The sequence below is a fragment of the Aquarana catesbeiana genome, linkage group LG02, assembly GCF_042186555.1.
Source record: "Aquarana catesbeiana isolate 2022-GZ linkage group LG02, ASM4218655v1, whole genome shotgun sequence".
Lineage (NCBI taxonomy): Eukaryota > Metazoa > Chordata > Amphibia > Anura > Ranidae > Aquarana > Aquarana catesbeiana.
In genome coordinates, this window is record NC_133325.1 from 554,935,620 (window position 1) to 554,962,574 (window position 26,955).

The 26,955-nt window shown below is 41.5% G+C and overlaps 1 protein-coding gene across 2 annotated transcripts in view; it reads left to right on the top strand.

Annotated features, from left to right (window-relative positions):
* The window catches only part of PKP1 (plakophilin 1), a 108,079-nt gene that overhangs the window by 52,630 nt on the left and 28,494 nt on the right, over positions 1-26,955 (top strand). For both annotated transcript variants that reach the window (XM_073615978.1, XM_073615977.1), the window contains exons 3-8: positions 11,607-12,055; positions 16,582-16,723; positions 19,542-19,749; positions 24,216-24,393; positions 24,515-24,629; positions 24,731-24,889. In XM_073615978.1, coding sequence (XP_073472079.1) covers positions 11,607-12,055; positions 16,582-16,723; positions 19,542-19,749; positions 24,216-24,393; positions 24,515-24,629; positions 24,731-24,889 — 1,251 coding nt within the window. The remainder of the gene's footprint in view (positions 1-11,606; positions 12,056-16,581; positions 16,724-19,541; positions 19,750-24,215; positions 24,394-24,514; positions 24,630-24,730; positions 24,890-26,955) is intronic.

Here is a 26,955-nt window from a genome sequence, read left to right on the forward strand (position 1 = left end):
CTGACCTCTGGTGGTTCAGCTGAGTTTTGCATTACATGGTTAATCAGATTGAAAATGGCATGAGTCTAACAGTCATATTCTGTGCATTTAGTAACACATCTAGCCTTTTTAAAACAACTTACTTTTTCTCAGGTCTTCCTGTAAAGAAGCCTTTCAATATACAGAGATTAAACCTATTTTCCTCTAGATGCAAAGTGTGCCCATTAGTTATTTGAAATGGAATTAACATTACATTTGTATTGCTTATTTTTATTATGTGTGCATTACAACTTTGCTGCCATTCCCTTTTAGAGGTAATAATTTCTGCTGATAATGCAGATTTACTATGCTCTACAATAAAACAGTCTTTAATGCACAACACTGGATTTAGGTGTGTTAAGCACAATTTAAAACATGGCAGTGTGTACTATGTCTATCTTCATAACTGAAGTTAATTATCTCTAAAATTATGAAACTTATTTGTGGATGTAGGTTTTAAGTATTCATGTTGTTTATTGGCACTATAAGGCAAATGCATAAAGACTCATGCATGGAAATATTGGGAAGGTTTTTGGTAGAATCACATGTGATCTTTTGGGAATGCGTAATATACAAACTAGAACTGAAACTCTGTATATTAGTAGTAAAAAAAAACAGGAAGAATTGGCAAGGTTTGTATCTTAAGCACAGAACGGACAGTCCGAATCTCCTGTTTTGGTGGATACTGGCAAATGAAACAGATGCTATGAAGGAGGCAGGGCTGAGATTTCAAGATGATAGAGTTAGCAAGTAATGCAGGACACCAGTAATGCCGCGTACACACGACCGGTTTTGCCGTCGGAATAAACTCAGAAGGTTTCCCCGACGGAACTCCGCTCAAGCTGTCTTGCATACACACGGTCACACCAAATTCCGACCGTCCAGAACGAGGTGACATACAACATGTATGACGGGACTAGAAAAGGAAGTTCAATAGCCAGTAGCCAATAGCTTCCATCTCGTACTTGCTTCAGAGCATGCACCGTTTTTGGTCCGTCAGAACAGCATACAGACGAGCGTTTTTCCCGATAGGAATTGGTTCCGGCGGAAATATTTAGAACATGTTCCATTTCTAGGTCCGTCAAAATTTTCGAAAAAAAAAAAAAAGTCAGATGAGGCATACACACCATCGGAATAGACAATGAAAAGCTTCCATCGGACTTTCCGCTCGTGTGTACGCAGCTTTAGTGTATAGCCATAGCAGAAATAAAATTTTGGATAGAATTTAGTTTTTGCCATATATATATTCATATACTGGAATATGAATTTCTCTCTGTGTTGAAGTTTTACAGCTTTAGCTAAATTATATGATCATTGTCATAAATAATATATATGACTAATAAGTAAAGCTGAAGAGACAAAGTTTCACATAAAACATATTTTATTAAGATGATCCACCTGTTTTATTAGCATGTGTCACATTGGCCCAACGCCTTGTTCTTTATTCCAAGAGCTTTATGTTCAGCTAATATTATGTGTCAGCAATATTATAATACGCACCAAACCTATTTATAAATTACTCTTTCAGGTGATTCAGAGATTTGAGAGCGAAGCTTGTATCAGCAATGCTCTCATAAGATTTTTTTAAAATAAATATATATTAAAGTTCCCACTATGTGTTGTTTCTGTCTATTTTCATTAGAAGCACAGTAGAGCCTTCATAAAACAAAAGATATCTCCATGTCTCAATTTCATCACTGATGGTGGGTGGACGCAGGAAAATCATTTGTTTATGCCCCTGGGCCCACTGTGCATCCATAACTGCCAGTTTACAGCACAGATACAGCCATATTTTAACATTGTTCTATACACATCTTATTTACACTTGCTGGCTGACACCCATACGATGCATGCAAAAAATAGCTTCTATGGGGTAGGGCTTAGGGAACAATGAGAAAGTATAATTGTAAAGGTTGAGGTGAGGTGGGCTAAAAGAAACCAAAAATCCCTCCCCCCCCGGCCTTACCCAGTGTAGGAATTTTTTTATTTGTTCATCCTTTTTCTGAATATGTCCATTCTTCCAGTGTTAAACTATGTTCTAATAGAGGCCCCTCTATAAATCCTACAATTTCACTTACATTTTCTTATACTGTACATTTTATAAATCGGTGCCTTCTCAGTGGAGCAGTATGGTGGCTTGCACTTTAACTGCCAACCAAGTATCGTTATTTACATGCAATTTCAAAGTAGTTTTAGTATGTGCACTAAGACTGGGAGATTTTGTAGTGAAAGGAATAGGGGTACCTATTTACTCAACATGCTCAGATGCAGGCTCTGTCACCTTTAAGTAGATTTCCCACAATTCCCTGGACTCCAGAACAAATCTAGGGAAGAATACTAATTTAGCTTACCTCCCTCAGCAGCTCTTATGAGGCAAAGGTAGCTGGGCATGAGCTCTGCTGCCAGGTGAGAGCCCCTCCACTGTCAGTACCAGCATGCTGGGCAAGAGTATAATAGCGTGCAGTTTTTCTACAACATCCAGCTACTGTGACAAGCAGCTCCCCAATTGCTACCAGCATAGTGCACTTGCATGGATGTTGTTTATAAGGATAATCACAAGTAGCTGTGTTCTGAACTGTTTTGCTTCAAAGAGTAGGTTCAGTAAAAAGAAAAAATTATACTCCCATAAGTAGAGACAGCATCCATCACCCGTTGGCTCTAAGACCAAAAACTGAGCGATCGAAGACCACTGATCGCTCAGCTCTCGGTTTACAGGCTGCAGAAAGCTGGTGACTGCAATTTACTGGCTCTCTTCTCTGCACCTCCATGGGCTCTTCACAATAATGCCTCTGTGGCTCAATCAGGCTAACATATGGCTGCATAGCATAGTTGCTATATGAGTCTAAAAAAAAAACACAGTCTAGCTGAAAATCACTACTTAAAAGAGAAGTATAGTCAAAGCTTGTTTTGGTGTACTTCTCCTATGGATCACAGTAGAGCAGTTTGTTCTGCACTCCTGTTACTCGTTTTCATCTGACAGTGGGCTAAGGCCTGCTATTGGTTGATGTCACAGAGCTGGTCCAGGCTCTGAAAAGATCCCAACCATATCCATCCAGATGCCTTGACTGGCAGCTGGCTCGGTCTCTCAGCAAGCCGCTAAGAGCCTGAGCCAGCTGCTCCTGCCCCCTTTACAACCCAGCAGTCCAGTTAGCGCTGTTTGTTCAGCTTCCATAAGGCCTCATGTACACTGCTGCTGGTAAATGGACATTTAGGAGCAGTTGGGCCTTTTTTTCAGCTGCCCCTAAACTCTCCTCCATGTTATTTTATCAGTACATGTACACAATGTCGTTAATAGTCATTTCTAGGCAGTTAAGTTTTTGGAATGCAAAAAAATGGGTTCAGGACAGATGTTCATAGGCATTTGAAATGGCAAATGCCTGTAACATCCTGTAAATGGTCCTAAACGTGGTAACTCGCGTTTAGCAGCATTTCGTTTAGAAGCGTTTTAGAAGCGAAACGTCTGTAGACGCAAACGCAGCATGTAAACGCAGCTAAACGGATGTTTTTAGATGCCAGTTTCTAGCTGTCAAGTTAAATCGTTCAGGAGAGGTTAAACAAAGTCCCGTGTACATGAAGCCTCAGGCCCCTTTCACACTGGGGCGGTGGGGGCGTCGGCGGTACAACAGCGCTATTTTTAGCGCTGCTGTACCGTCGTTCTTGCAGCGGTATTCGGCCGCTAGCGGTTCGGTTTTAACCCCCGCTGGCGGCCGAAAAAGGGTTAAATCCGCTCGTACAGCGCGGCTATAGCCGCGGTATTACCGCGGTATAGCCGCGCTGTCCCATTGATTTCAATGGGCAGGAGCGGTTTAGGAGCGGTGAATACACCGCTCCTTCCCCGCTCCAAAGAAGCGGCTCGCAGGACTTTTTTTACCGTCCTGCGAGCGCACCACTTCAGTGTGAAAGCCCTCGGGCTTTCACACTGAACAAACAGCGGAGGCTGTTTAGGGGTGGTTTTCAGGCGGTATTTTTAGCGCAATACCGCCTGAAAACCGCTCCAGTGTGAAAGGGGCCTTAGGTGTTTTGTATTATTCTGCAGTGTATGCATGCTCTTTGACTTACTAAGACTGTGTTTTTCAATATTGACTTTAACTTTTCACCTGTTTGAACTGCAAGTTACAGTTAAACTGTTAATGTAAACTACAGTTATTTATAAAAATGTGCTGTATAATAGCTTACTTCAGAGCGCCATTCTGCAGGCAGCTGACTGCCCACTGGTGTCCCTTTGCGATAGTTGCAGGGTGAGGTGCTGGGAAACCCTCACTGACGTCAGCCGAGAAGAGGAGAAGTGGGGGGAGAGGTGGGAAGTCACATGAGCACCGCACAGCGCTCTGAAGTAAGCTATTATACAGCACATTTTAAAAAAAAGACATTCACTGGGGAGCTTAGTGTTCTATATCAGAGGCAACTATAGAAGAAAAATACTTTTTTTAGAGCAGGAGAGGATCAGAGCGCTGTCAGGCAGAGAGGGGAGGGGGGAGAGCACATAGGAGGCACAGAGCAGGCTGCGGATGACGGAGACACGTACTGATGATACCAGTGTCAGTGCTCAGCAGCCCTGATACATCGGAGTTAGCGCAGAGAGGGGAGGGTAGAAACTGGCAGGATCAGCCAGATTTTTAGGTATTACAGGGGGCTAAATGACACAGCACAAGAACTGTGCTGTATTACATGCTTTCAATGGTAACTCCACTTTCATGGGAAAAAAAAATTGCAAATAAAGAAAAAATATAGCACATGTAATTGCAACACTAATCATATTGTAATTGAATGTTATTAAAAATTACCTTTCCTTTTCAATCTGCAGCCACTGTAATTTTCGGAGAATGCATTTCAATTTGGCTACATGAAGTTGTTCTGTACACAGAGTGTGTACTGACCACTACCCAGAAACATAATTTCCTGCTTTTGTGTTTGGCTCACCAATTTTCCAAGGAGTCTGCCTAAAATACAAGTCAGATTTCAGGCTTCTTCTGCAACAAGTCATTTTTGGAGAGATACTTTCAATAGGAGCACGTCTAAAGGAATGCAGGCCCAGCAGATTTCCTCATTAGTGCCCTGCAGCTGCACACCTGACAGTTAATTATGAGACCAGTCCCATTAGACCCACTCAGTACAGAGGCACAGACAAACACACATGGATTACTTCAGAATAACAAAAGGTAGAAATCTGCAACAAACCCTTCCTTTTCTTTGCTGCGCAAAACCCGGGATGGAGGTACCTCTGATATGACTTCAGAGGCCTCATATAAAGTCCCAATTCTCTCCATTTACGAAATCTGCAACAAAGGTTGTTATAATCCTTGCAATGTACATAGATCACCCAGAGGGGAATGTTTTTTTCTCAACAAAAAACAAAAGTTACACTTTAAGGGAACAGGATCAGTTTTTTTTTTTTTTTTTGGACTTTAATCTTTGTCTGATTATTTGGCCAATTACCTATTCTGTAAAACTATTTAATCATTTAAATAAATGTAAATTGGATCTGAGTAGTATAATAATAGCTTGTGGGGTTTTAGACAGATATGTCTATATCTATCAAATCTAAGAGTCCAGCAAGAGCTCAGCAATTCAGTTCAGTGTTTTTCGGGCTGCGATTCAGAACCAGAGAACTTCAAATATATTAATAGTAAAAAGGTCAGGTCTGAGCATGTAGGCCCTTTACAAAATAATCTAGAGTGGGTGACTGGGGACAGAGAGAAGGCAAATTTATTGAATACCTTCTTCAGCTCTGTGTATACAAAAGAACATGGGGAGCTCATGGCCATTATGTGGATGGTATTGACACAGTCCCAAATGACCCACAATGGCTCAAAAGTGATATGGTCCAGAAATATTTAGACAGAATAAATGCGGATAAAGCACCTGGACTGGATGGCATACACCCACATATAATAAATTGAGCTCTGTCATTTCAAAGCCATTTTCTAATTTTTAGGGACTCTTTAACCTCCCTGGCGGTATGATTATTTCAGATTTTAGGTGCTGAAAGCGGTACCATTATTTTGCACAGAAATTTGGCGTTTTATATTGTAGGCCTGTAATTCTTAGGAATAGTTCACTTAAATCTGTCCAAACAAGAGTCTAGTAGACATCCCGGGTATGATAAAGTTTGAAAAACGAAATAAAAAATTATAATATAATAACTAACTATAAATAATTAAAACACATAATAATATAATAATAATAAAAATTATATAATAATGTAATCAAATCAAAAACACTGAAATTTGCTCAGTTCCAGAATTTTAGCTTTTATTACTTTTAGTGTTTGATGACGGATCTCCCCACAAATCACTATCGCTCAATTCTGCAAGTGATTCTAATTTATTATCGCTGTTTTCTAGCTGGTCTAAAACCACTTTTGATGTAAAGAGACAGTTTTGGTTGCTATGGACAATCTCCAGTTTCCAGGCAGAAAGAACAGTTTTATATATATAAAACTGCATGCAGGACACTGGGCAGACCACTAGGGACAAAGGGGATGTGTAGTTATTTGATACAGTACTGTAATCTGTAAGATTACAGTATGCTGTATCTATACTGTGTGTTTCACTTTTGAATTTGCCGCCGAACTCCGTCCCCGTGCGTCGCAACGCTCGCAGGGAACGGAGCTCGGCACTGTGAATCGAGCGAGACACAGCGGCTCGCCGATCACAGCGGGGAGACATCGCAGGAACCAGGGGACAAGGTAAGTAATCTCTTCCTGGATCCTGCGATGCAAGCCCGAGTCTGGCTCGGGGATACCGCTTTTGGTATGTAAAATCCACCCCGAGCCAGACTCGGGAATACCGCCAGGGGGGTTAATAACTGGCATAGTACCACTGGATTGGCGTAAGGCCAACGTGGTGCTTATATTTAAAAAGGAACCAAAGCCTTTACCAAGTAACTATAGACCTGTTAGTTTAACTTCTATAGTTGAGAAGATACTGGAGAGTTTAATAAAAGACCATATAGACGAGTTCTTGCTGGAAAAAAATATTTTAGGTAACAGGCAGCATGAATTCATGAAAGACAGAAGTTGTCAGACAAATCTGATTTCTTTTTATATGGAGGCAAGTAAAACCTTAGACAAATGAGCGGCTGTGGACATGGTATACTTGGATTTTGGAAAATCGTTTGACACAGTTCCCCGCACATGCACTTAATGTGTAAGGTTAAGTCTACAGGTCTGGATAAACCACTTTGTAAATGGATAGAAAACCGGCTAAAAGACTGAATTCAGAGAGTAGTGGTTAATGATTCTTACTCTGAATGGTTTAAGGTTATCAGTGGTGTACCCCAAGGTTCAGTGCTGGGACCCTCACCTGTACTATGTCTGCAGTCTCTGACCATCTCTTGTAACATGTCTGCAGTCTCTGACCATCTCTTGTAACATGTCTGCAGTCTCTGACCATCTCTTGTAACATGTCTGCAGTCTCTGATCATCTCTTGTAACATGTCTGCAGTCTCTGACCATCTCTTGTAACATGTCTGCAGTCTCTGACCTTCTCTTGCAACGTCTGCAGTCTTTGACCATCTCTTGTGTCATGTCTGCGGTCTCTGACCATCTCTTGTATAATGTCTGCGGTCTCTGACCAATTCCTGTATTATATCTCCAGTCTCTGACCATCTCCTGTACTATGGTGTCCGTTTATGAAGCAGTGATCAGCGGTGATCCCGAGGATCACCGCTGATCACAGTCCATAAACAGTTTATGAAACAGTGATAATTGGGGGAGAACATGTTTGAACTTGTTTTCCCTCCGATTATCTCTACACACGGAGAATCCTCATTGAATGACACAGAAAGGGCCAGTTTATGAAGCGGTGATCTCACCGCTTCACTGGTGATCTGAGTCAGAATTCACACTCCCAGGTTCACCAGCTCAGAGGTGGTGAATCTGGGAGTGAAGAGGAAATCTGGGGGGATCTGAGGGGGAAGGAGGAAGATTTTTAACTTCCTTATGCCTCGTTCAGACCCCCCAACACTGTAAGCATGTCCCCCTGTCATATTTATGTGTATACATATATACATATAATGTGTATATGTGTATATATATATAATGTATGTGTATATACATGTATATATAATGTGTGTGTGTGTATACATATGTATATAATGTAGGGGGACTCATTATTTTATTAACAGTAATTCACGCCGTCTGTCCGTGTATTGAGCGGTGATAATTTATCACTGCTTAATAAACTGACATCTCTGTATTTCTGGTGCTGTAATCTCGTAAAGTCTCACGAGATTCCAGTATCAGGAGCCTTTCTCCACTGTTGAAAGCATTTGTAGATCTCTTCACTCCTCCAAAGGTGAAGCGATCTACAAAGCTTCATAAACTGGCACACAGAGGAGAAAAATCTTCACTGTGAATGCCGGAGAATGAAGCAGTGAATAGATTTCACTGCTTCATAAACGGACACCTATGTCTGCAGTCTCTGACCGTCTCCTGTAACATGCCTGCAGTCTCTGACCATCTTTTGTATCATGTCTGCGGTCTCTGACCATCTCATGTACTATGTCTGCAGTCTCTGACCATCTCCTGTACTATGTCTGCAATCTCTGACCATCTCCTGTACTATGTCTGCAGTCTCTGACCATCTCCTGTACTATGTCTGCAGTCTCTGACCATCTCTTGTAACATGCCTGCAGTCTCTGACCATCTCTTGTATCATGTCTACAGTCTCTGACCATCTCCTGTATTATGTCTGTAGTATTTCTGGGGGCTCTCTCTAACAGACTCTCTAACAGAAGCCCTCTCTGTGTGCATCAGAGAGACTCCCCTCCAGGTCTCATTAGTGTAAGCTCTTCCTGTATTTGCTTTATTGTTAAGAGATCATGGGAGGATCCTAGTGTAACAAAGACTTTTTAGGGTAGCACCTCTGTGTTTGAGTCATTGCCATAGAAACATTTGTAAAGGGGAGGAGTTGTTAAGATGACCATGCCCACGTGGGGGGCGCCAGAAATATTTCTGCACCCAGGCGTCTGTGACCCTAGGATCGGCCCTGACCCTTACTTTTTAATATCTTTATAAATGATATAGGGTCTGGGATTAAAAGTACAATTTCAGTCTTTGCAGATGACACCAAGCTATGCAGTGAAATAAGGTTCTTACAAGATGTTTCCAACTTAAAAGTCGACCTCAATGCACCGTTTAATTGGGCAACTACAGTATGTGGCAAATGAAGTTTAGGCCCCTTTCACACTGGGGCGGTTTGCAGGCGGTATTGCGCTAAAAATACCGCCTGCAAACCGCCCCTAAACAGCCTCCGCTGTTTGTTCAGTGTGAAAGCCCGAGGGCTTTTAAAACCACACCGCTAGCGGCCGAATACAGCCGCAAAAAACGACGGTAAAACAGCGCTAAAAATAGCGCTGTTTTACCGCCGACGCCCCCACCGCCCCAGTGTGAAAGGGGCCTTAATGTTGATAAATGTAAAGTTATGCACTTGGGGGCTAAGAATTTGCAGGAATCATACATACTAGGGGGAGTAAAACTGGGGGAATCAAAGAAGGATCTGGGTGTTTTTGGTAGTTCATAAGCTTAATAATAGTATGCAAAGCCAAGCTGCAGTTTTCAAAGTGAGCAAAACCCTTTCTTGTATTAAGAGAGATATAGACTCGAGATAGAGATATAATTGCACTGCACGAATCACTAGTAAGACCTCATCTGGAATATGCAGTTCCGTTTTAGGCACCAGTTCACAAAAAGGATATCGGGGAACTGGAGAAGGTGCATAGAAGGGCAACCAAACTGCTAAGAGGCATGGAGGAGCTCAGCTATGAGGAAAGATTAGAGGAACTGAATTTATTTTCTCTTGAGAAGAGGAGATTAAGGGTTTATATGATCAACATGTATAAATACATAAGTGGTCCATATAGTGAACTTGGTGTTGAGTTATTCACTTTAAGGTCATCACAGAGAACAAGGGGGCACTCTTTTCGTTTGAAGGAAAAGAGATTTAATCTCCAAATATGGAAAGGTTTCTTCACAGTAAGAGCTGTAAAAATGCAGAATAGACTCCCCCAAGAGCTGGTTCTGGCCAGCTCAGTAGATTGCTTTAAAAAAGGACTGGATTCTTTCCCAAATGTACATAACCTAACTGGATACTAACATTTATAGGTAAAGTTGATCAAGGGAATATCCGATTGCCTCTTGGGGGATCAGGAAGGAATTTCTTCCCCTGCTGGAGCAAATTGGTTCATGCTTTTCTGTTTTTTTTTTTTTTTTGGCCTTCCTTTGGATCAACTGTTGATTTAGGATTGTGTGTGTGTGTGTGTGTGTGTGTATATGTAAATATATATATTTCCCTTTTTACAGGTTGAACTAGATGGACTTGTGTCTTTTTTCAACCTGACTAACTATGTAACATTGTAATGCTGGAACCACTGCCTGTCAGTGACAGCTGTGATCCAGCACTTAGCCCAAGATCTGAAAAGATCAGCTCCTTGGCTTGCTAACCTGTTATTCAGTACACTGGGAAATACAATGCTCTGGCAACTGCAGCTTCCTATTTCAATTTGCTAACACTCAAGAATGTATGTTTAGATGGGACAAAACAAAAACAGCTTGATCTTATCTGTATGTTACAATAATATTTTCCATAAAAATTTTTTTTTTTCCACATCGCAATCTTTCATTCAATAAATGTCAACTGTTTGTTGCATAGCCAAGCAGGTAAGGAGCTGATAGAGAAAGCTTCCAAATCAGCATAATTCTGTTTAGCACCTGTCTATCCAAGATGAGATTATAATGCTTTTATTTTAATACCCAATCTAAATAATAGTAAACTGTCAACTAAATAACTAATTTAGCAAATAACTATCAACTAAATAATAATAGCAAATTTGCATAAACATATCTATTGTTCAATCTTCCAGACATTCCAGGGGCTGAACTTAATGTGCCTATACTTCCTTGCTAAGTTGATCACTACTATTGTGCTAGTAGTGAACTTTTGGTAGCTGCTAAAAAAACATGACATTCCTCAGGGTTTTGCATTTTACAGACTTCTGCACTTAGAATGGGCTCCCTACACTTATTAAATTATCCTGGGAAAGTTCCAGCTAGGAATACATGATTTTTTTTTTTTTTGCTGTGCACACTTTGATTTATTATCTACTATAAAAAAAGGCACCAGTCATGGTTCTGATTTATTTTTTAATTCAACCAACTGAATTTTAGCCAGCAGTATTATACAATATACCAACCAATCAGATTTCCTAGTCCCTTTGTCAGTTTAGTTTAGAAATGAATTGTAATTGGCTACAGCTTGCTTATAAATGCACACTTTCCTATTGAATAATGGATTTCAAAACTATTTCAAAGTCTTATAAACTATGTATATTAATGCACATGAACAGGGGAATGTATAAATGTCAAAAATAAACATTATAAAAAATGAATCTTAATGAAAATAATTATCCCTTATAGAAAAATTGGTTCCTCCATAATACCAACTGTGTTTTATATATTTGTAGTATGTAATGAACATATTAAGAGACACAAAATTTCTAGATGAATATGATGTAATGAATTTTAATAATATATTCAAATCATTATTTTCTTTTTTATACATTTATGTAATGTTTTCTTTCATTGGCAGCCTCAGTATAATGGCACTCTAAAAAAGGAAACCAAGCGCTTTAGCTCACAAAGTCAATTTGACAACTGGGGTCGACAGCAATTCATGTCCGTAGGAGCCCCTACCAGTCCAGGAAGTGACTATGGCTATATACAAACCCTTAAAAGCAGTCGAAGTGAGCCAGACCTTACAGGTCCCAGTATAAGACCCACCCAGCGCCGTCAGACCATCTATAATGCTCAGTACCAGAATCCACAGCAACAACAACGCCGTTCTGTAAGAGGAAGTACCAATAACTCAAGTTTCTATAGTCAGCAAAGCTCACAGTGGAAGACAGCAAACATGCCAGCACGCACACCATCTTCCATCTCGACTGGACAACGTCAGCCACTTTACTCCACTATGCAGAGATATGAATCAGGGTGTGCTCAGAAGCAGGAAACCTATGCACCTCCACAAATGCCATCCAGGTGAGTTAGTAATCGAATACTGTAATGCATACATATGGAGTTAATATGTAAAAAGTGATATAGTTATCAGAGAAGGACTAGGCAAAGAGACAATGGTATATTTACCCCCCCCCCCCCGGCCTTAATGAATAATATACAGTATGTTGGGCTGGTGGCCATGAGTGGACAAACGCTCCTATTCAGTCCTCATTTAGAGATATCTTACTGATTTTTTTATTTTTTTTTCTGTTTCAATGTTTTTATTAACGTTTTCACATTAGGTAAAAAAAACAATAGCAAGATATTCAAATATTATATCATTTGCACTGTACAGGATGCTCGTTTGTCAATAAAAAGACAATGTGTACTTTTTATTAGTACATAGATGGTACCCATCAAGCTCCTTATTAAACAAATAAGATGGAAAGCGGGGAGAAGAAAGCAAAGAAAGAAGAAAAAAGAGAGGGAGGGGAAGGGGGAAGACCCCAAGTTCTGGTCCGCACCACCCGCAGGTCCCCCAGACCAGAGCCGTATGGGGGTCTCCAGTCAGATAGTCTGGGGTCCATGGATCAGCTTTTTTGAAAACCTTTATTTTGTCATTCAAGACTGCCGAGAGCCTTTCATTGACCATGAGCCAGGAAGCTTATGCTTAAGTTGGTCAAATGGGATCTTTTTCTTTTTTCAAAAGCACCCACAGAGTAGAAAAGTCCTTCCCTTGCCAGTAGCAGCAGAATAGAAACCCTTGCTCTTGGTGTGGAAGCAGTGGTCACATTACAGAGCTTACACTAATTGGTGAGCTCTGGCTCTGACTCCTGTTGGGCAGTTGCAAAAAAAAGATTACTCCTTCCACACAGGGAGAAATGGTCTCACTCTGTAGCATGATAGCAGGACCCAGGATTAGGATTATCTACTCAGACTGCGGTTGCCTTTTAAAATAAACAAAGTGTTTGCTCAACTTTTGTTTCAATGCATCTGGATTGTATTTAGCTCATTTTAACTGAAAGTTCAACTGGGCATTGCCTCTTCTTCATGGCTTTAAGATATGTTCAAATGCAGAGAAGCTGGAAGAATTCAAAAATGTGAAATGTGTTGTGCTATTTGTAAAAAAGAAGTGGAATGAGAAGGATATTTGTGATGATGGCATGGTATTTTATTTGGTAGTTTTATTAGGTGTGTCCATGTCATTTTCACAGAGCAGCAATCATGTCAATCAGCTCTTTAATTACTTATTACATATTACAATTTATCCTTTACAATCACATCACCCTTTTTTTGCATATATATATATATATATATATATATATATATATATATATATATATATATAATTGGTGTTACAATATATTTTTGAGGACAACACCCACCTTCAATCATGGCCATCAATCACTGTGACACTGGGCCAAACTTTGAGCGGTGCGCTTTCTTTTAGTCCACAGGAATCCTACTATTAAAGGTTGGATGTGTTTGCCCCCGGCCATATGTTTTCAGTGCTTCTCTGATAGAAGGATTGAACAAAGACAGATTAAGCCCAGGTTCATATTGATGCGATCTGGCATGCTATTGCCGGCAATAGCACCGTCCGAATCGGTGCATCGCACCAATTCCCACAAGTAGTTTCTGTACTACTTTTGGTGACTTCGGGTGCGATTTTAATAGACATCTGTGCTGAAACCCTTACAGATGTCTCTGAAATCGCCCCTTAGGTCGGACCCACATGCGGGTATGAAATCGTGCGAGTTCAGCTGAACTCGCAGAATTTCAATCCCGCAGCAGTGTGAACCTTGCACATTCTAAGGGGAATTTTTTTTTTTTTCTGGTTCCAAAGTTAATCATATAGCTTCCCTGGTCAACATTATCTGGTAGCTTGTTTATATTAGTAGCTAGTAATATTGCAATTAGTAACACATATAGTAAATGCAACACATAAATCTTCCTAACCTACTAGAACCTATTCCTGAGGAAGACTATTTTGCTTTTTTCGAAGATAGGATCGAAAGTGATTGCCTGAAAGCAAGCAATCTACCCTACAAAAGCTTAATATATCACCTGATCTTTGTGACATTGATTGATCCAACTGGGTTATAAATTAACAGGTTCAATAAAGGTTATTTCAAATTCAATTGCAACCATAAAGTTTGATTAAGGCTGGGTTCACACTAGTAGCAGGAGATTGTGACCAGCTCTCTTTGGAGCTGATTCACATTCCTCCGCAGCGGATCCAGGTGCGATTTGCACACTGTGCATCTTTTGGTCCGTTTTAGGTCCGAATTCTGCCAAAAATTCAGATTGAAATCGGACACGAAACGGTGAACGAGGACGCACCGGACTCCTGCTGTGGGCCGCTGCATGCTCATATGTGAACCCAGCTTAGGGCAATTTCAAACCCATCTCCTTGTAGTTGATCAAAACAAATTTTTGCGTTCAGTTGCTCAAGATTTAGGTTCCATCTTAAACTAAAATACTTAAAATTGTAGAAAAACCACATATATGGCCAGCTTTACAGGAGAGCACCTTTCTTATATGTGGAGGTTAAATGTATTTTCCTCCTGAGTCTTTAGTGGTGACCTTAAAGCAACCCTTTGCTTTATTTATACAGGCCTGTTCACACCAGAGTGGTCTGTTATGGTGCGTTTAACGGGCCCTAAATGCAATGTTTAAGTCAATGGGGTTGATTTACTAAAGGCCAATCCACTTTGCACTACAAGTGCACTTGGAAGTGCAGTCGCTTTAGATCTGAGGGGAAGATCTGAAATGAGGGGAAGCTCTGCTGATTTTATCATCCAATCAAGTACAAGCACAAATGCTGTTTTTTATTTTCCTTGCATGTCCCCCTCAGATCTACAGCGACTGCACTTCCAAGTGCACTTGCAGTGCAAAGTGGATTTGCCTTTAGTAAATAAACCCCTATGTCTGAAGGGGCAGTTTTATTCTCTGCAACAAGCATCCAGACTTCAGCTGACATTTTTCTAGGGTGTGGTTTTTAAATAAAAACAGTTGTCATATTGGGTTTTATTCCTGCACAATACTATAACATTTCACTTTTTGTTTTTCATCCTAATTTTGTGTATTTTATCATTTATTTTTATTTCTTCTTCTTTAAAGCACTTATCCTTTTTGCTCTCTTCTCCTGACCTAACATCCAAAGCTGTATACTTACCTTAATCCAACAGCCATGGTTCTGCTGTTTGTGTTCATCCAACACAGCAAATCATCACTGTCCTGGCTGTGCCTGTGCATAACAGCCCTATAGACTTTTAAGGGTTTGCTTCTGATCATCTATGGGGCACAGCTCCATAGAAGTCTTTGATGCACTAAGCACAGGCAAACCCAGGACAGTTGAACATCACATGATGTAAACAAGCAATGGAACGGCACCCATTGGATCACAGCCGTGTAGTCGAATGTCGGGGGGGGGGTGGGGGGGACATTTGCTAGTTAAAAAAATAAATGCAGACATTCAATCCGTGTGTATGTCAGTCTGTCCGACAGAAGCTACCATTGTCAGACGAGCATGCTGGAAAACCAGCAGCCAACCGACTCCCGATCTGCCAATGGCTGAGAGGGCTGATCAGAGTGTTCTGGAGGGGGGCTGTTCCCCTGACAAAACACAACAGGATGGTTAGTACAGCGACTCTGATCAGAGCTGTCAGTTTTTGGTCGCACAAAAAAAAAAAAACTGTTAGGGTCCTTTCACACGGGACGGATCCGAGATGATCCGCCCCGTGAACATCCGCTTGCTCAGCGGGGATCGCTCCGTGGATCCCCGCTGAGCAGGCCGATGACAGGTCCGTCGCTGCACAGTGACCTGTCACAGTGCCGCTCTCCCCTATGGGGGATCGGATGACGATGGACCGTAGAGTCCATCGTCACCCAATGCGATCTGAAAATGGATGGAAAAGTAGGTTTTTCCTCCGTTACACTTTTTCGGATCAGAGGGGGTCGGATGTCAGCGGACATGTCACCGCTGACATCCGACACTCCATAGATGTCTATGGAGGGTCCGCTCAGGTCCGCCTAAAAAACTGACAGGCGGACCTGAACGGATCGTTCATCTGAAAGAGGCCTTAGTGTGTACCAGGCTTAAGTATGTATCTGTGGAGAGGAAGGGTGGATTGGTTTAGGTTCAGCCAGGGAAGGGGGCTTTATGGATAAATGCACTTTGTTTTAAAGTACAAATGTCCTTTAGTCCTGGTTCACACTGGAGTGTTTTGACATGCGATTTGACATGTCAAATTGCATGTCAAATCTGCAGCAATTGCCGTCAATGGCACTGTCCTAATCAGTGCGACGCCACATCTACGGCGCTGCACCGATTTCAAAAAGTAGTTTCTGTACTAATTTTTGTGATTTCGGGCTGCAATTTACATTGACATCTGTGCAGAAAACTGCACAGTTGTCTCTGAAATCACGGCCGAAATCGGGACTTGCATAAAATCGTGCAAGTTCAGCTGAGCTCGCACAGCTTCATTCCCGCAGCTCAGTGTGAACCTGGGCTTAATACTACTTTTTTCTCTACTAATGTTTTATTTTATGCACATATAAATTAGGATGGAGTCCCGTGATGAATTTGATGGAACACCTATGACCATAGAAAAGGCAGTGGAACTTCTATCCTATGACAAATACCAGACTTCTGGAGCAAACTATATACAACATACATGCTATCAAGATGAGAATGCTAAGAATGTGGTATGTACATAAATTAGAGGAGATAACATCTACAACTTTTTAAAATAAAAATTCCAATTCTTTAGCGCTAATTGTTCACTGCACCTATAGTGATAAATCAGTATTCATCTTGCCCTAGTATGGTTTTAACTGAGCTGAATCCTAACTGGTTGCTGAACAGTTACTGCACCTAGGAAGTAGCATTTAGAAATTAGTACTTTTTTGGAAATATTTAAAATGGCAAATTGTTCACTTAGCAAAGCATATATGTTATTTACGGAATCTGTGAAAATGTCCCCCATTCCTGTACTGTTATCAGCTGTTTTTCCCTGGCTGTCACAGCCTTTGGACACCAATTACATGATGGTAACTTGTCTAGTGCTTTGGCTTAGCCTGAGATACATGGGCCCAGGTTTGTCATATGATCCAGGGTCCCTAGGTTTCAATCCTATACGCATATTCTATTCTTAGCTTTAGGAATCTTGTATATTTATGTTGTCAACATCCTCAAAATTATAACCAAATAAACTTACATAATATTCAGTATCTTTGATATACTACATATCTTTATTATGTTAGTACCCAAATCTAGGATCAAAAGCCTAGGGACCACTAACCACACTACACCTCCCCCTGGGAGGAGGACCAACTACCTACTGGATAAAAAAAAAAAAAAAAAAAAAACATAAAATAAACACCAATATCAGGTTAAAAACAAAAAATTAGGGGATGACTTCAAGATAATACCCACCAGGCCACAGGGCCAGTCGTATTCCCAAGGAGAGAGGCAAGGGAGGAGGAGACCACAACCAGCCGATCATGCAAGAAGACACAAACTACATGATAATCGATTGTATAGTGCTTTGACTTAGCTTGATACGCATGGGCCCAGATTTGAGATATGATCCAGAGTCCCCTTAGCAGTAATTCTATACTTATAGCCCATTCTTAGCTTTAGATAGAGTCATAAAGTGTTACGATTTTATCAGGTTTTAATTGCTGCCTGAGGGATTTCATTGATAGGATTTCCAAGTACAGTACACTGGAGTTAAAAATAAATACTTTATTTAAACATGCTTGCAACCACCTATATAATATTTCAAATTCATACTGTATACAAATACACTTTCGTTTTCCATTTTCTCTATGACAGGCTTTAAATCCTGTAAAATTACCATTTTTTCAGGAGCAGTGATTTTAATAATGCTTAAAGTGAAACAACAAAAATGAAATGTTCCTTTAAATATCGTGCCCGGGGGTCCCCTTAATCTGCCTGTAAAGTGGCGCATCTGTGTGATGTGTATTACATTGCCGCATTGACATTACTAAAGGAAAAAATGTAATTTAGAATTGCTTGCGGCTGTAATGTATTGCCAGCTCCCGGCAGTATAGATAAAAATCAAGGAAAAAATCAGCATGGGTCCCCCCCCGGTCCATACCAGGTCCTTCGGGTCTGGTATGGATTTTAAGGGGAACTCCACGCCTAAATGTAAAATGTTGATGGGGACAAGGGCCTCGTTCCGACATCCCTGGCCATCTGCGGGTGGGAGGCTTATCGGAATCTGGAAGCCTCCTTTAACAAGGGGGCCCCTAGATCCTGCCCCCCCATGTGAATAGGTATCGGGTAAATATATTTTTCGGGAAAAAAACTGAAAATACTCCGCCTCCATGGGAGGGACCACAAAGCACCCTCCCCATGTTGAGGGCAAGTGACCTGGTATGGTTCCGAAGGAGGGGCGCACTCGCTCGTCCCCCCCCTTTCCTGGCCTACCAGGCTGCTTTCTCGGATAAGGGCCTGGTATAGATTTGGGGGGGACCACACACCATTTTTTTTTGAAATTTTAGCATGGAGTTCCCCTTAAAATCTATGCCAGACCCAAACGGCCTGGTATGGATTTTGGGGGGGACCCCACACTGTTTTAATTTTTTTTTTTATTTTGGCGTGGAGTTCCCCTCAAAATCTATACCAGACTGCCTGAACTGTATATATAGTCTTCACTGAATGCAGTGTGTGTGTGTGTGTGTGTGTGTGTGTGTGTGTGTGTGTGTGTGTGTGTGTATATATATATATATATATATATAAATATTAAGACACTACCTGCACTGTATATATAGTCTACACTGTGTGTGTATATATATTTATTATTATTATCTACTTATTATTTATTATTTAGCAGCCGTCAATGCACCTCAGTCTCGCAGTGCATTATGAGGTGCTCCACGGCGCTCAAATTTGCCACGAACACCCCATATGTTCGGTTCGTTTGCGAGCAAACGAACAACCAATGTTCGAGTCGAGTTCTATCAGTTCCTGGTGAAGCTTGTAGGAGGAGTTTTCATACCACACTGAGCTGTTCTATGAGGCTGGAGGGCTCCTGACCCTCTGTCTGGACATATCTAGACAGTGCTGATTGGCCTTGTGCTGATCACATACACTCTCCCAAGGAAAAAAAACCTCTCTAGCAATACGCATCAGACTGAGCATGTGCAGCCTGATTTCAAAGGCTTTGTCTTATCCGGACTTGTCCAGGGGGACAATACAGGGAGGGGAGGATCTGTGCATACAAGATCAAGCAGCCTTTTTACACAATGCAGAGGATTAACCCCTTAGGTTCCACAGTGAGTATAACAAGCATGCTTTAATGCATATACACACTGATTTTACTGTTGTGTTTTTTTTAAATAAAACTCTAATAACAGCATAATGGTTTTCTTCTGGCATCTCTTAATTATAATGTTTTTTTGAATCTCTAAGAAAGATGACCATGAGGGTGACTGTGCTTATGAGCCTTTATATTTCCAAAATCATGCCTTAATGTTTATCATGGTATCTGTCCAGGTATACCAGCACAATGGAATCCCGAAGCTAATCGCTCTGTTAGACAACCCCAATCAAAATGTACAGCAAGCAGCAGCTGGTGCACTAAGGAATCTTGTCTTCAAAAATAACCCAAATAAAATTGAAACAAGTCAGAAAGGAGGTGTCCGTGCAGCTGTCAATCTTTTGAGGAAGACTACCAATGAAGAAACTCAGAAACAACTAACAGGTATGTGTTTTAACTCTGGCTTCAATTTTCACATTTGGGTGAACTGATGTGAAATTCACTTCAACATTTAATCATGTAACATGTCCTATTTGTTTAGTGAGTAGTGTCCTCTCCCTTGCTCTAAATAAATAATTACATCAATTGTACAGTATCTCAAAAAAGTGAGTGCACCCCTCACATTTTTGTAAATATTTTATTATAGCTTTTCATGTGACAACACTGAAGAAATAACACTTTGCTACAATGTAAAGTAGTGAGTGTACAGCTTGTATAACAGTGTAAATTTGCCGTCCCATCAAAATAACTCAACACACAGCCATTAATGTCTAAACCGCTGCCAACAAAAGTGAGTACACCACTAAGTAAAAATCTCCAAATTGGGCCCAAAATGTCAATATTTTGTGTGTGGCCATCATTATTTTCCAACACTGCCTTAACCCTCTTGGGCATAGCGTTCACCAGAGCTTCACAGGCTGCCATGGAATTCTCTTCCACTCCCCTTGATGACATCACAGAGTTGGTGGATGTTAGAGACCTTGCGCTCCTCCACCTTCCGTTTGAGGATGCCCCACAGATGCTCAATAGGGTTTAGGTCTGGAGACATGCTTGGCCAGTCCATCACCTTTACCCTCAGCTTCTTTAGCAAGGCAGTGGTTGTCTTGGAGGTGTGTTTGTGGTCGTTATCATGTTGGAATACTGCCCTGTGGCCCAGTCTCCGAAGGGAGGGGATCATTCTCTGCTTCAGTATGTCACAGTACATGTTGGCATTCATGGTTCCCTCAATAAACTCTAGCTCCCCAGTGCCGGCAGCACTCATGCAGCCCCAGACCTTGACACTCCCACCAGCATGCTTGACTTTAGGCAAGACACACTTGTCTTTGCACTCCTCGCCTGGTTGCTGCCACACACTTGACACCATCTGAACCAAATAAGTTTATCTTGGTCTCATCAGACCACAAGACATGGTTCCAGTAATCCATGTCCTTAGTCTGCTTGTCTTCAGCAAACTGTTTGCGGGCTTTCTTGTGCATCATCTTTAGAAGAGTCTTCCTTCTGGGGTGACAGCCATGCAGACCAATTTGATGCAGTGTATGGCGTATGGTCTGAGCACTAACAGGCTGACCCCCCCCCCCCACACCCCTTCAACCTCTGCAGCAATGCTTAGCACTCATAAGTCTATTTCCCAAAGACAACCTCTGGATATGACGCTGAGCACGTGCACTCAACTTCTTTGGTTGACCATGGCGAGGCCTGTTCTGAGTGGAACCTGTCATGTTGAACCACTGTATGGTCTTGGTCATTGTCCTGCAGCTCAGTTTCAGGGTCTTGGCAATCTGCTTATAGCCTAGGTCTACATCTTTATGTAGAGCAACAATTCTTTTTTTCAGATCCTGAAAGAGTTCCTTGCCACGGGGTGCCATGTTGAACTTCCAGTGACAAGTATGAGAGTGAGAGCGATAACTCCCCATTCACACCTGAGACCTTGTAACACTAAAGAGTCACATGACACCAGGGAGGGAAAATGGCTAATTAGGCCCAATATGGACATTTTCACTTAGGGGTGTACTCACTTTTATTGCCAACGGTTTAGACGTTAATGGCTGTGTGTTGAGTTATTTTGAGGGGACAGAAATTTAAACTGTTATACAAGCTGTACACTCAGACTTTACATTGTAGCAAATAAAAAATAAAATATTTACAAAAATGTGAGAGGTGTACTCACGTTTGTGAGATACTGTAAATAATCTGCAGTTTTCACTATTGAGTCTGCCTAGGCTGGGGCAGTGTTTGAGGCCTCTGAAGGCCTCATTGCTCCTTTTGCAGTCAAGTGTATGCACCTGAAGGCGCAATAGAGAATAATAGCTGTGGCTAGTACATGATTCCAGCTAGTGGTGGAGACTGTCATTATTCTCAATGACATCCCCCTGCACATAAACTGAATTTCTGTAAACTGAGTTATAGAAGTATCAGAAGTCTGAAACCATGTCCAAGCCACAAGCAGGCAAAATAGCTTATGAACGTTTAAGAATAATTAGTATGTTTAGGAATTTTCTGTGTAGGTGGTTGCAGGGGTGAAATTAAGGTGCACTTATTAAATTCTATGCATAAGCAAATCAGTGTGTGGTTGTGTATTTACACAGGGTCACATCTCAGGAACATTGTCTGTGCCATTTTCATGTAGATTAAAGAACCCATGTTTCTATATTCAGTAAATGCTGGTCTTTGGAGTCATTACCAAAATAATTGTTTACTCTTATAACAGTTCGGAGAGCATGGTGACTAGATGGTTAGCAGTATTAATTTACAGTCCTGAGGAACAGTCTATCTGTGCTCTGGTGTCTTTTCAACTTGAGTAGATCATGCTGTGTGCCTAAACCAGTCCTAGTGACTCAATATATTATGTTTCATTGGAAGTTAGAGTGTCTTCTATGAAGTGTTAGAGCTCATGTATAGGGGGTTCGTTTTCCTGAGTGTTATGTGTGTTTGAAACGCAGGTCAGCAAATTGCTATTGAATCCAATGGAACAGTACACCTGACAATTCACAGGCTGAGTTTGACTTGCTTTGCGTTGCCCTGAATTTGTTCAAATGCAGCATTTCCTACTAAGGTACTTTTAAACTGCAGGCAAAACAAGACAAATACAGCCTTTTCTTGTTAAATAGTGCAATTTCTATTCAAACACACGCATTTGAGTGAAAAAACTATATATTGTTCTTTTTTTACAAGTATAGCGGTACGCCCGTAGGTGCTGCTGAGTGTAGTAGTCCGTCTGTCACCCTGCCCAGCCAGGCACACACTTTTCAAGCATCCAGAGACATGAAAGCAGTCCTTGCACTTGTTTTTATTGTTCTTTATTGAGGGGAATTTAACTTGGATAGGGATAGGTAACTTATGAGATGCCCAGATAATTGAAAGTCAAAATTGGGACCAACTATATACACCATGGTATATACAATCTCGTTTTCTCCTCCTGCACTTCCTTGCTTGTAGACTATTACTCCTCACTTCACCAGCTAGCACTGTAGGCCTTACACTGGCTCAGCCAGGCCTAAAGCAGATGACCTCTGCAGGCAGGGACTGTGGGCCCCTATGATGTAGCAAAAAATAGAACGTCCCAGTGCTAGCTGTCCCTGTGGCTACTGCTCCCAGTACCACCTCTTCAGTCACTGCCAGCCCTCCTGGCTGCAGCTGCCCCCTTTACACTGCCCGTGCCACCACAATCCTTTAGACTGGCTCTGCACCCATCCCAGACTGCTGCATCTCAGTCCTCTCTGGTGTGCCTCCCAGTCCTCCCGACTGTGTGAACACTCACCAGCCCTCTTGGCAGCCTCTGTGGAACTCCTGGAGACTTGCCCGGCACTGTTCTCCTCCTGTCCTCTCTTGCTCCTCCTGTGCCTCCTGGTCAGGACGCCCCTGTGGGTTGGAAGAGGGTCCCAGCCACATCCGAGCCCAGGCCCAAGGTCACCCCCCCGACTGGGGAGCTCCCTCAAAGGCCCCAATAGCCTAACACTCCATCTCCATCTTCCACCCAATCAACTCCTCCCCAGCTGGGCTGACCCTGGGTATTTAAGGAGGCCTGCCCCCTGCCAATTCAGATTGGGGATTGGTCAGGGCTCCTCAGAACCAGGGCCGGTACTACCACTAGACAACCTTGGCAGCTACCTAGGGCGCACTTGCCTAGGGCACCCGGTCACTCGTGTTCCTACTCTTAGCATTAGCAGGCAGCTGCTGCTCCATTCACACATAGTGTCAGAGGCGCGGCGGAGGACTGTGTCTGTGCTCCAACTCCCGAATGAATGGAAGCAAGCAAACATTAATTGATGGACGCTGGTAAGGCTGCATTTGATGGGCGCTGGTGAGGCTGCATTTGATGGGCGCTTCATTAAAAAGGTGGGGGATACATGGGTAGGGCAAAGGCAGTGGATTCAGGAGTGGAGCAAGGGGGGGGGCAGCAAAATGAGGTTTCGCTTAGGGTGTCAAAAATCATTGCACCAGCCCTGCTCGGAACACCCCAGGCAGCTCCACCTCCCCTCTCCACCTCTCTCTCCAGAAAACACCAGAACATTCTGGAAAGAAGTGGGAGGTCCTGGTGATGCTATCTGTGAGTCACCCAGCACTACTCTGAGCCACTCAGCCCAGATCAAAACACACCAAGGCTTGGCTTCCAGCCAAGCCTGGAAATTTACCTACTCTCACAAAGATGTACTATTCTTCCAGCACACTAGAAGGTGCTACACAAGTGACCAAAATTGTTTAATACTTGGAGAGGCCATTAACTTGCCTAATTTTGTTATAGCAGCCAAATGTAATTGCTGCTCTCTGAAATATTTTTATACATGTTGTTAAGAATGCTGCATGAGGATTTAGAATGAAGTAATGATGTAAATTAAAAACAGCCTAACTTTATATCCCTCATAAGTGACCGACAGCTGATTTACACCAACTTTTCTTTTTGTACTATACAGGTCTTTTGTGGAATTTATCTTCTACAGACCAACTTAAAGAGGAACTTGTTAGGGAAGCTCTTCCTGTCCTGAATGAATGTGTAGTGATTCCATTCTCTGGCTGGACAGAGAATTCAGTGCCTGGTCAGAAAAGTAACCTACACCCTGAAATATTTTTCAATGCCACTGGGTGTTTAAGGTAAGATGTCAAACACAATCATTGTGCTCTTTGGCGCTTATTAGCTTGTGTAATGTGAACAATGCCATCAAACTTTTCCTTTTGTTGTTTGTGCTATAATGTAACTTTTGATTATCTTCAGGAATCTTAGTTCGGCAGAGGTTGGTCGTCAAACCATGCGTAACACCCCAGGGCTGGTGGAGTCTCTGATGTATTACATCCAGAAACAAGTGGCAAATAACAACCCAGACGATAAGGTATTGGTTGAATGAGCTCTGTTAAGTTAATGCTAGACAATATTTATTTTCTGTTATCTTTGCAAATACTTCAACTTTGTGCTAATATGTTGCTTTTCTAGTCAGTGGAGAACTGTGCCTGTATTCTGCACAATCTCTCTTACCATTTGGATTCGGAGGTGCCCAATAAGTATTCCCAGCTGAATGAGCAAATGTTGCGCAACCAACAAACAGACAAAACATCCACTGGCTGTTTCAGCAATAAGAGTGAGAAGATACAGGTAAAATATTCACATTTACAGTATCCATATACTTCAAAAGCAGAGATACATTCTACTAATTTCCTACTGAAACAACAACTTCAAACTGTCATCCTTGGTAGTGACATAAAATGGGGAAATGACTGTTTGGACTTGGTCTGCTATGCCTAGTCTTGCGACAAACTGTTTATGATGTTTTATCGGTTATGGTGATACCATAACGTAATCAGTTGTCATAAGAGTCCCATCTTTTATTTTATTAATTTATGTAGCACCCACAAATTCCAAACTGTTTTACAAATTACATAGATCATTTACATTAGTCTCATTCTCTGAAGCCAACTAAGCCTAATGCAACATGAAGTTTAGAAGCTTAGAAGCTTGTACACACCATTACTGAAAAAATGTAGAAATGTATGGGCACTTGCTCAGTACAGTACTTGGTAGTACAGAACAAGAATCATTTACCTTTTGACTTAAACTTAACTTTAATTGATTTTACGGTATATAACACTTTTTTGGATACAGACATATTATGGGATTGACAGTAGTCGAAGTGCAAGGTATAAAAAAGAATGCAGTTTGCAGTAATTGTATTAGGCAAAAGAGAGCACAGAACATGCATTGCTCATTTGTCTTCTGATTGTATAGCTCTCCTGTTGTTACATTCTGAACCTTAGCACCCCCCCCTAGCTGTAGCCTAATAATATTGTTGAGAGGTCTATTTGTACCTGCTATTATACTTCCCCCTTTTAAATAAATGACTCCTGACATTTAGTATAGTTGAAAATGATTCCTAGCCTGTGTCATGTAAATAACTACCGGTATATGTTCCTGGCAGGAAATATGAACATGAGGGAATTTCTAACTAGCCCATTCAATGCCTGGGGTCACAGTGCTGTTCAAACATATTTGAAAAGAGGGATAGCCAATGTCTCATATGTTAGTTTTACCTTAGATTGTTGTGTTTTTTGAGTATAATTTTGTTTAGAGGACAGGCTTCCCTCTCTCATTGGTCTATGGTGGGTTGGTGCAGCTGTTTCATCCTCTAGTTGTAATTCTGCCCCCCCTCTGAGACGATTCTGCTTCATTTTCTTCCTCAAGTTTCTTAGGAAGGCTTCAAAACTACTTTATTTAGTCAGTTAATGCCTTTCCAGCTGTTCAGGAGAAGGATTAGGGTCTAGTAAAGCCTTATTCAGCTTCAATTCACATATAGGGCTCTATACATTGTTCACTGTTTTGGAAGATTTCAGGACAATTCACATAGTACTGCTCTTCAGAGGTATCTGAATGTGTACTCTCTGGGTTGTTGTTATCCACCACTCTTGTTATAGTCCTAATGGTATTTATTTATTTATTTATTTTTTTGTCCTGTCTGGTGTAATACCCTCTAAAGACAAATCATTAGCAAGTTGCAATGAATTGCTCCTGCTGGTTTGTTGGCATTTTCAGGTTTTTCTTTGTAGATATGCTTTTGCACTGCTCTGTACACTTCCTCTTCCCAGTGTGTTAGTTTTTCTAGACCTCCCCTTTCTGACATATCCCTTACAAGAACATGATCTCCAGTGTGTAGTGCCACTCTGTTAATGCATTGGTCACAGTACATTTTACCTATCTAAAAGAATGTCTGGCCTCGGTGTTGGCTGGTCCCTGGTGGCTGTTGTTAAGGACTTCTGCGGGTTGCTCTCCTAGTTCGATAGATCTAGGATGACACGGTTTGATAGATCTAGGACATGCCTTTTGCTCCCCTTCCTTTTGCTGTTGAAGGCAAATACACATAGAAAATGCATCTACGATCTGGTGTTGTCACATAATGATGTTGAGCCAGCTCTGTCTATAGACTGCATGCCGCTTGAGACCTGTGAATCACATATAATGTATTACCTTTTAATCTATACCTTTATTGGGTGAACAGCTTCCTTTTTTGGTCCTCCCTGAAGCTGAGCCAGCCATATGGTCCTGAGAAGCAACTTTGAGGTTTTTTTCTTTGGTGGTAATCTATACTCCTATTTATTATTATTTTTTGGCATTTGTTATGTTACAGTTCTATTGACTCTATTGCCCCTGTATGAATCTACACCTGGACT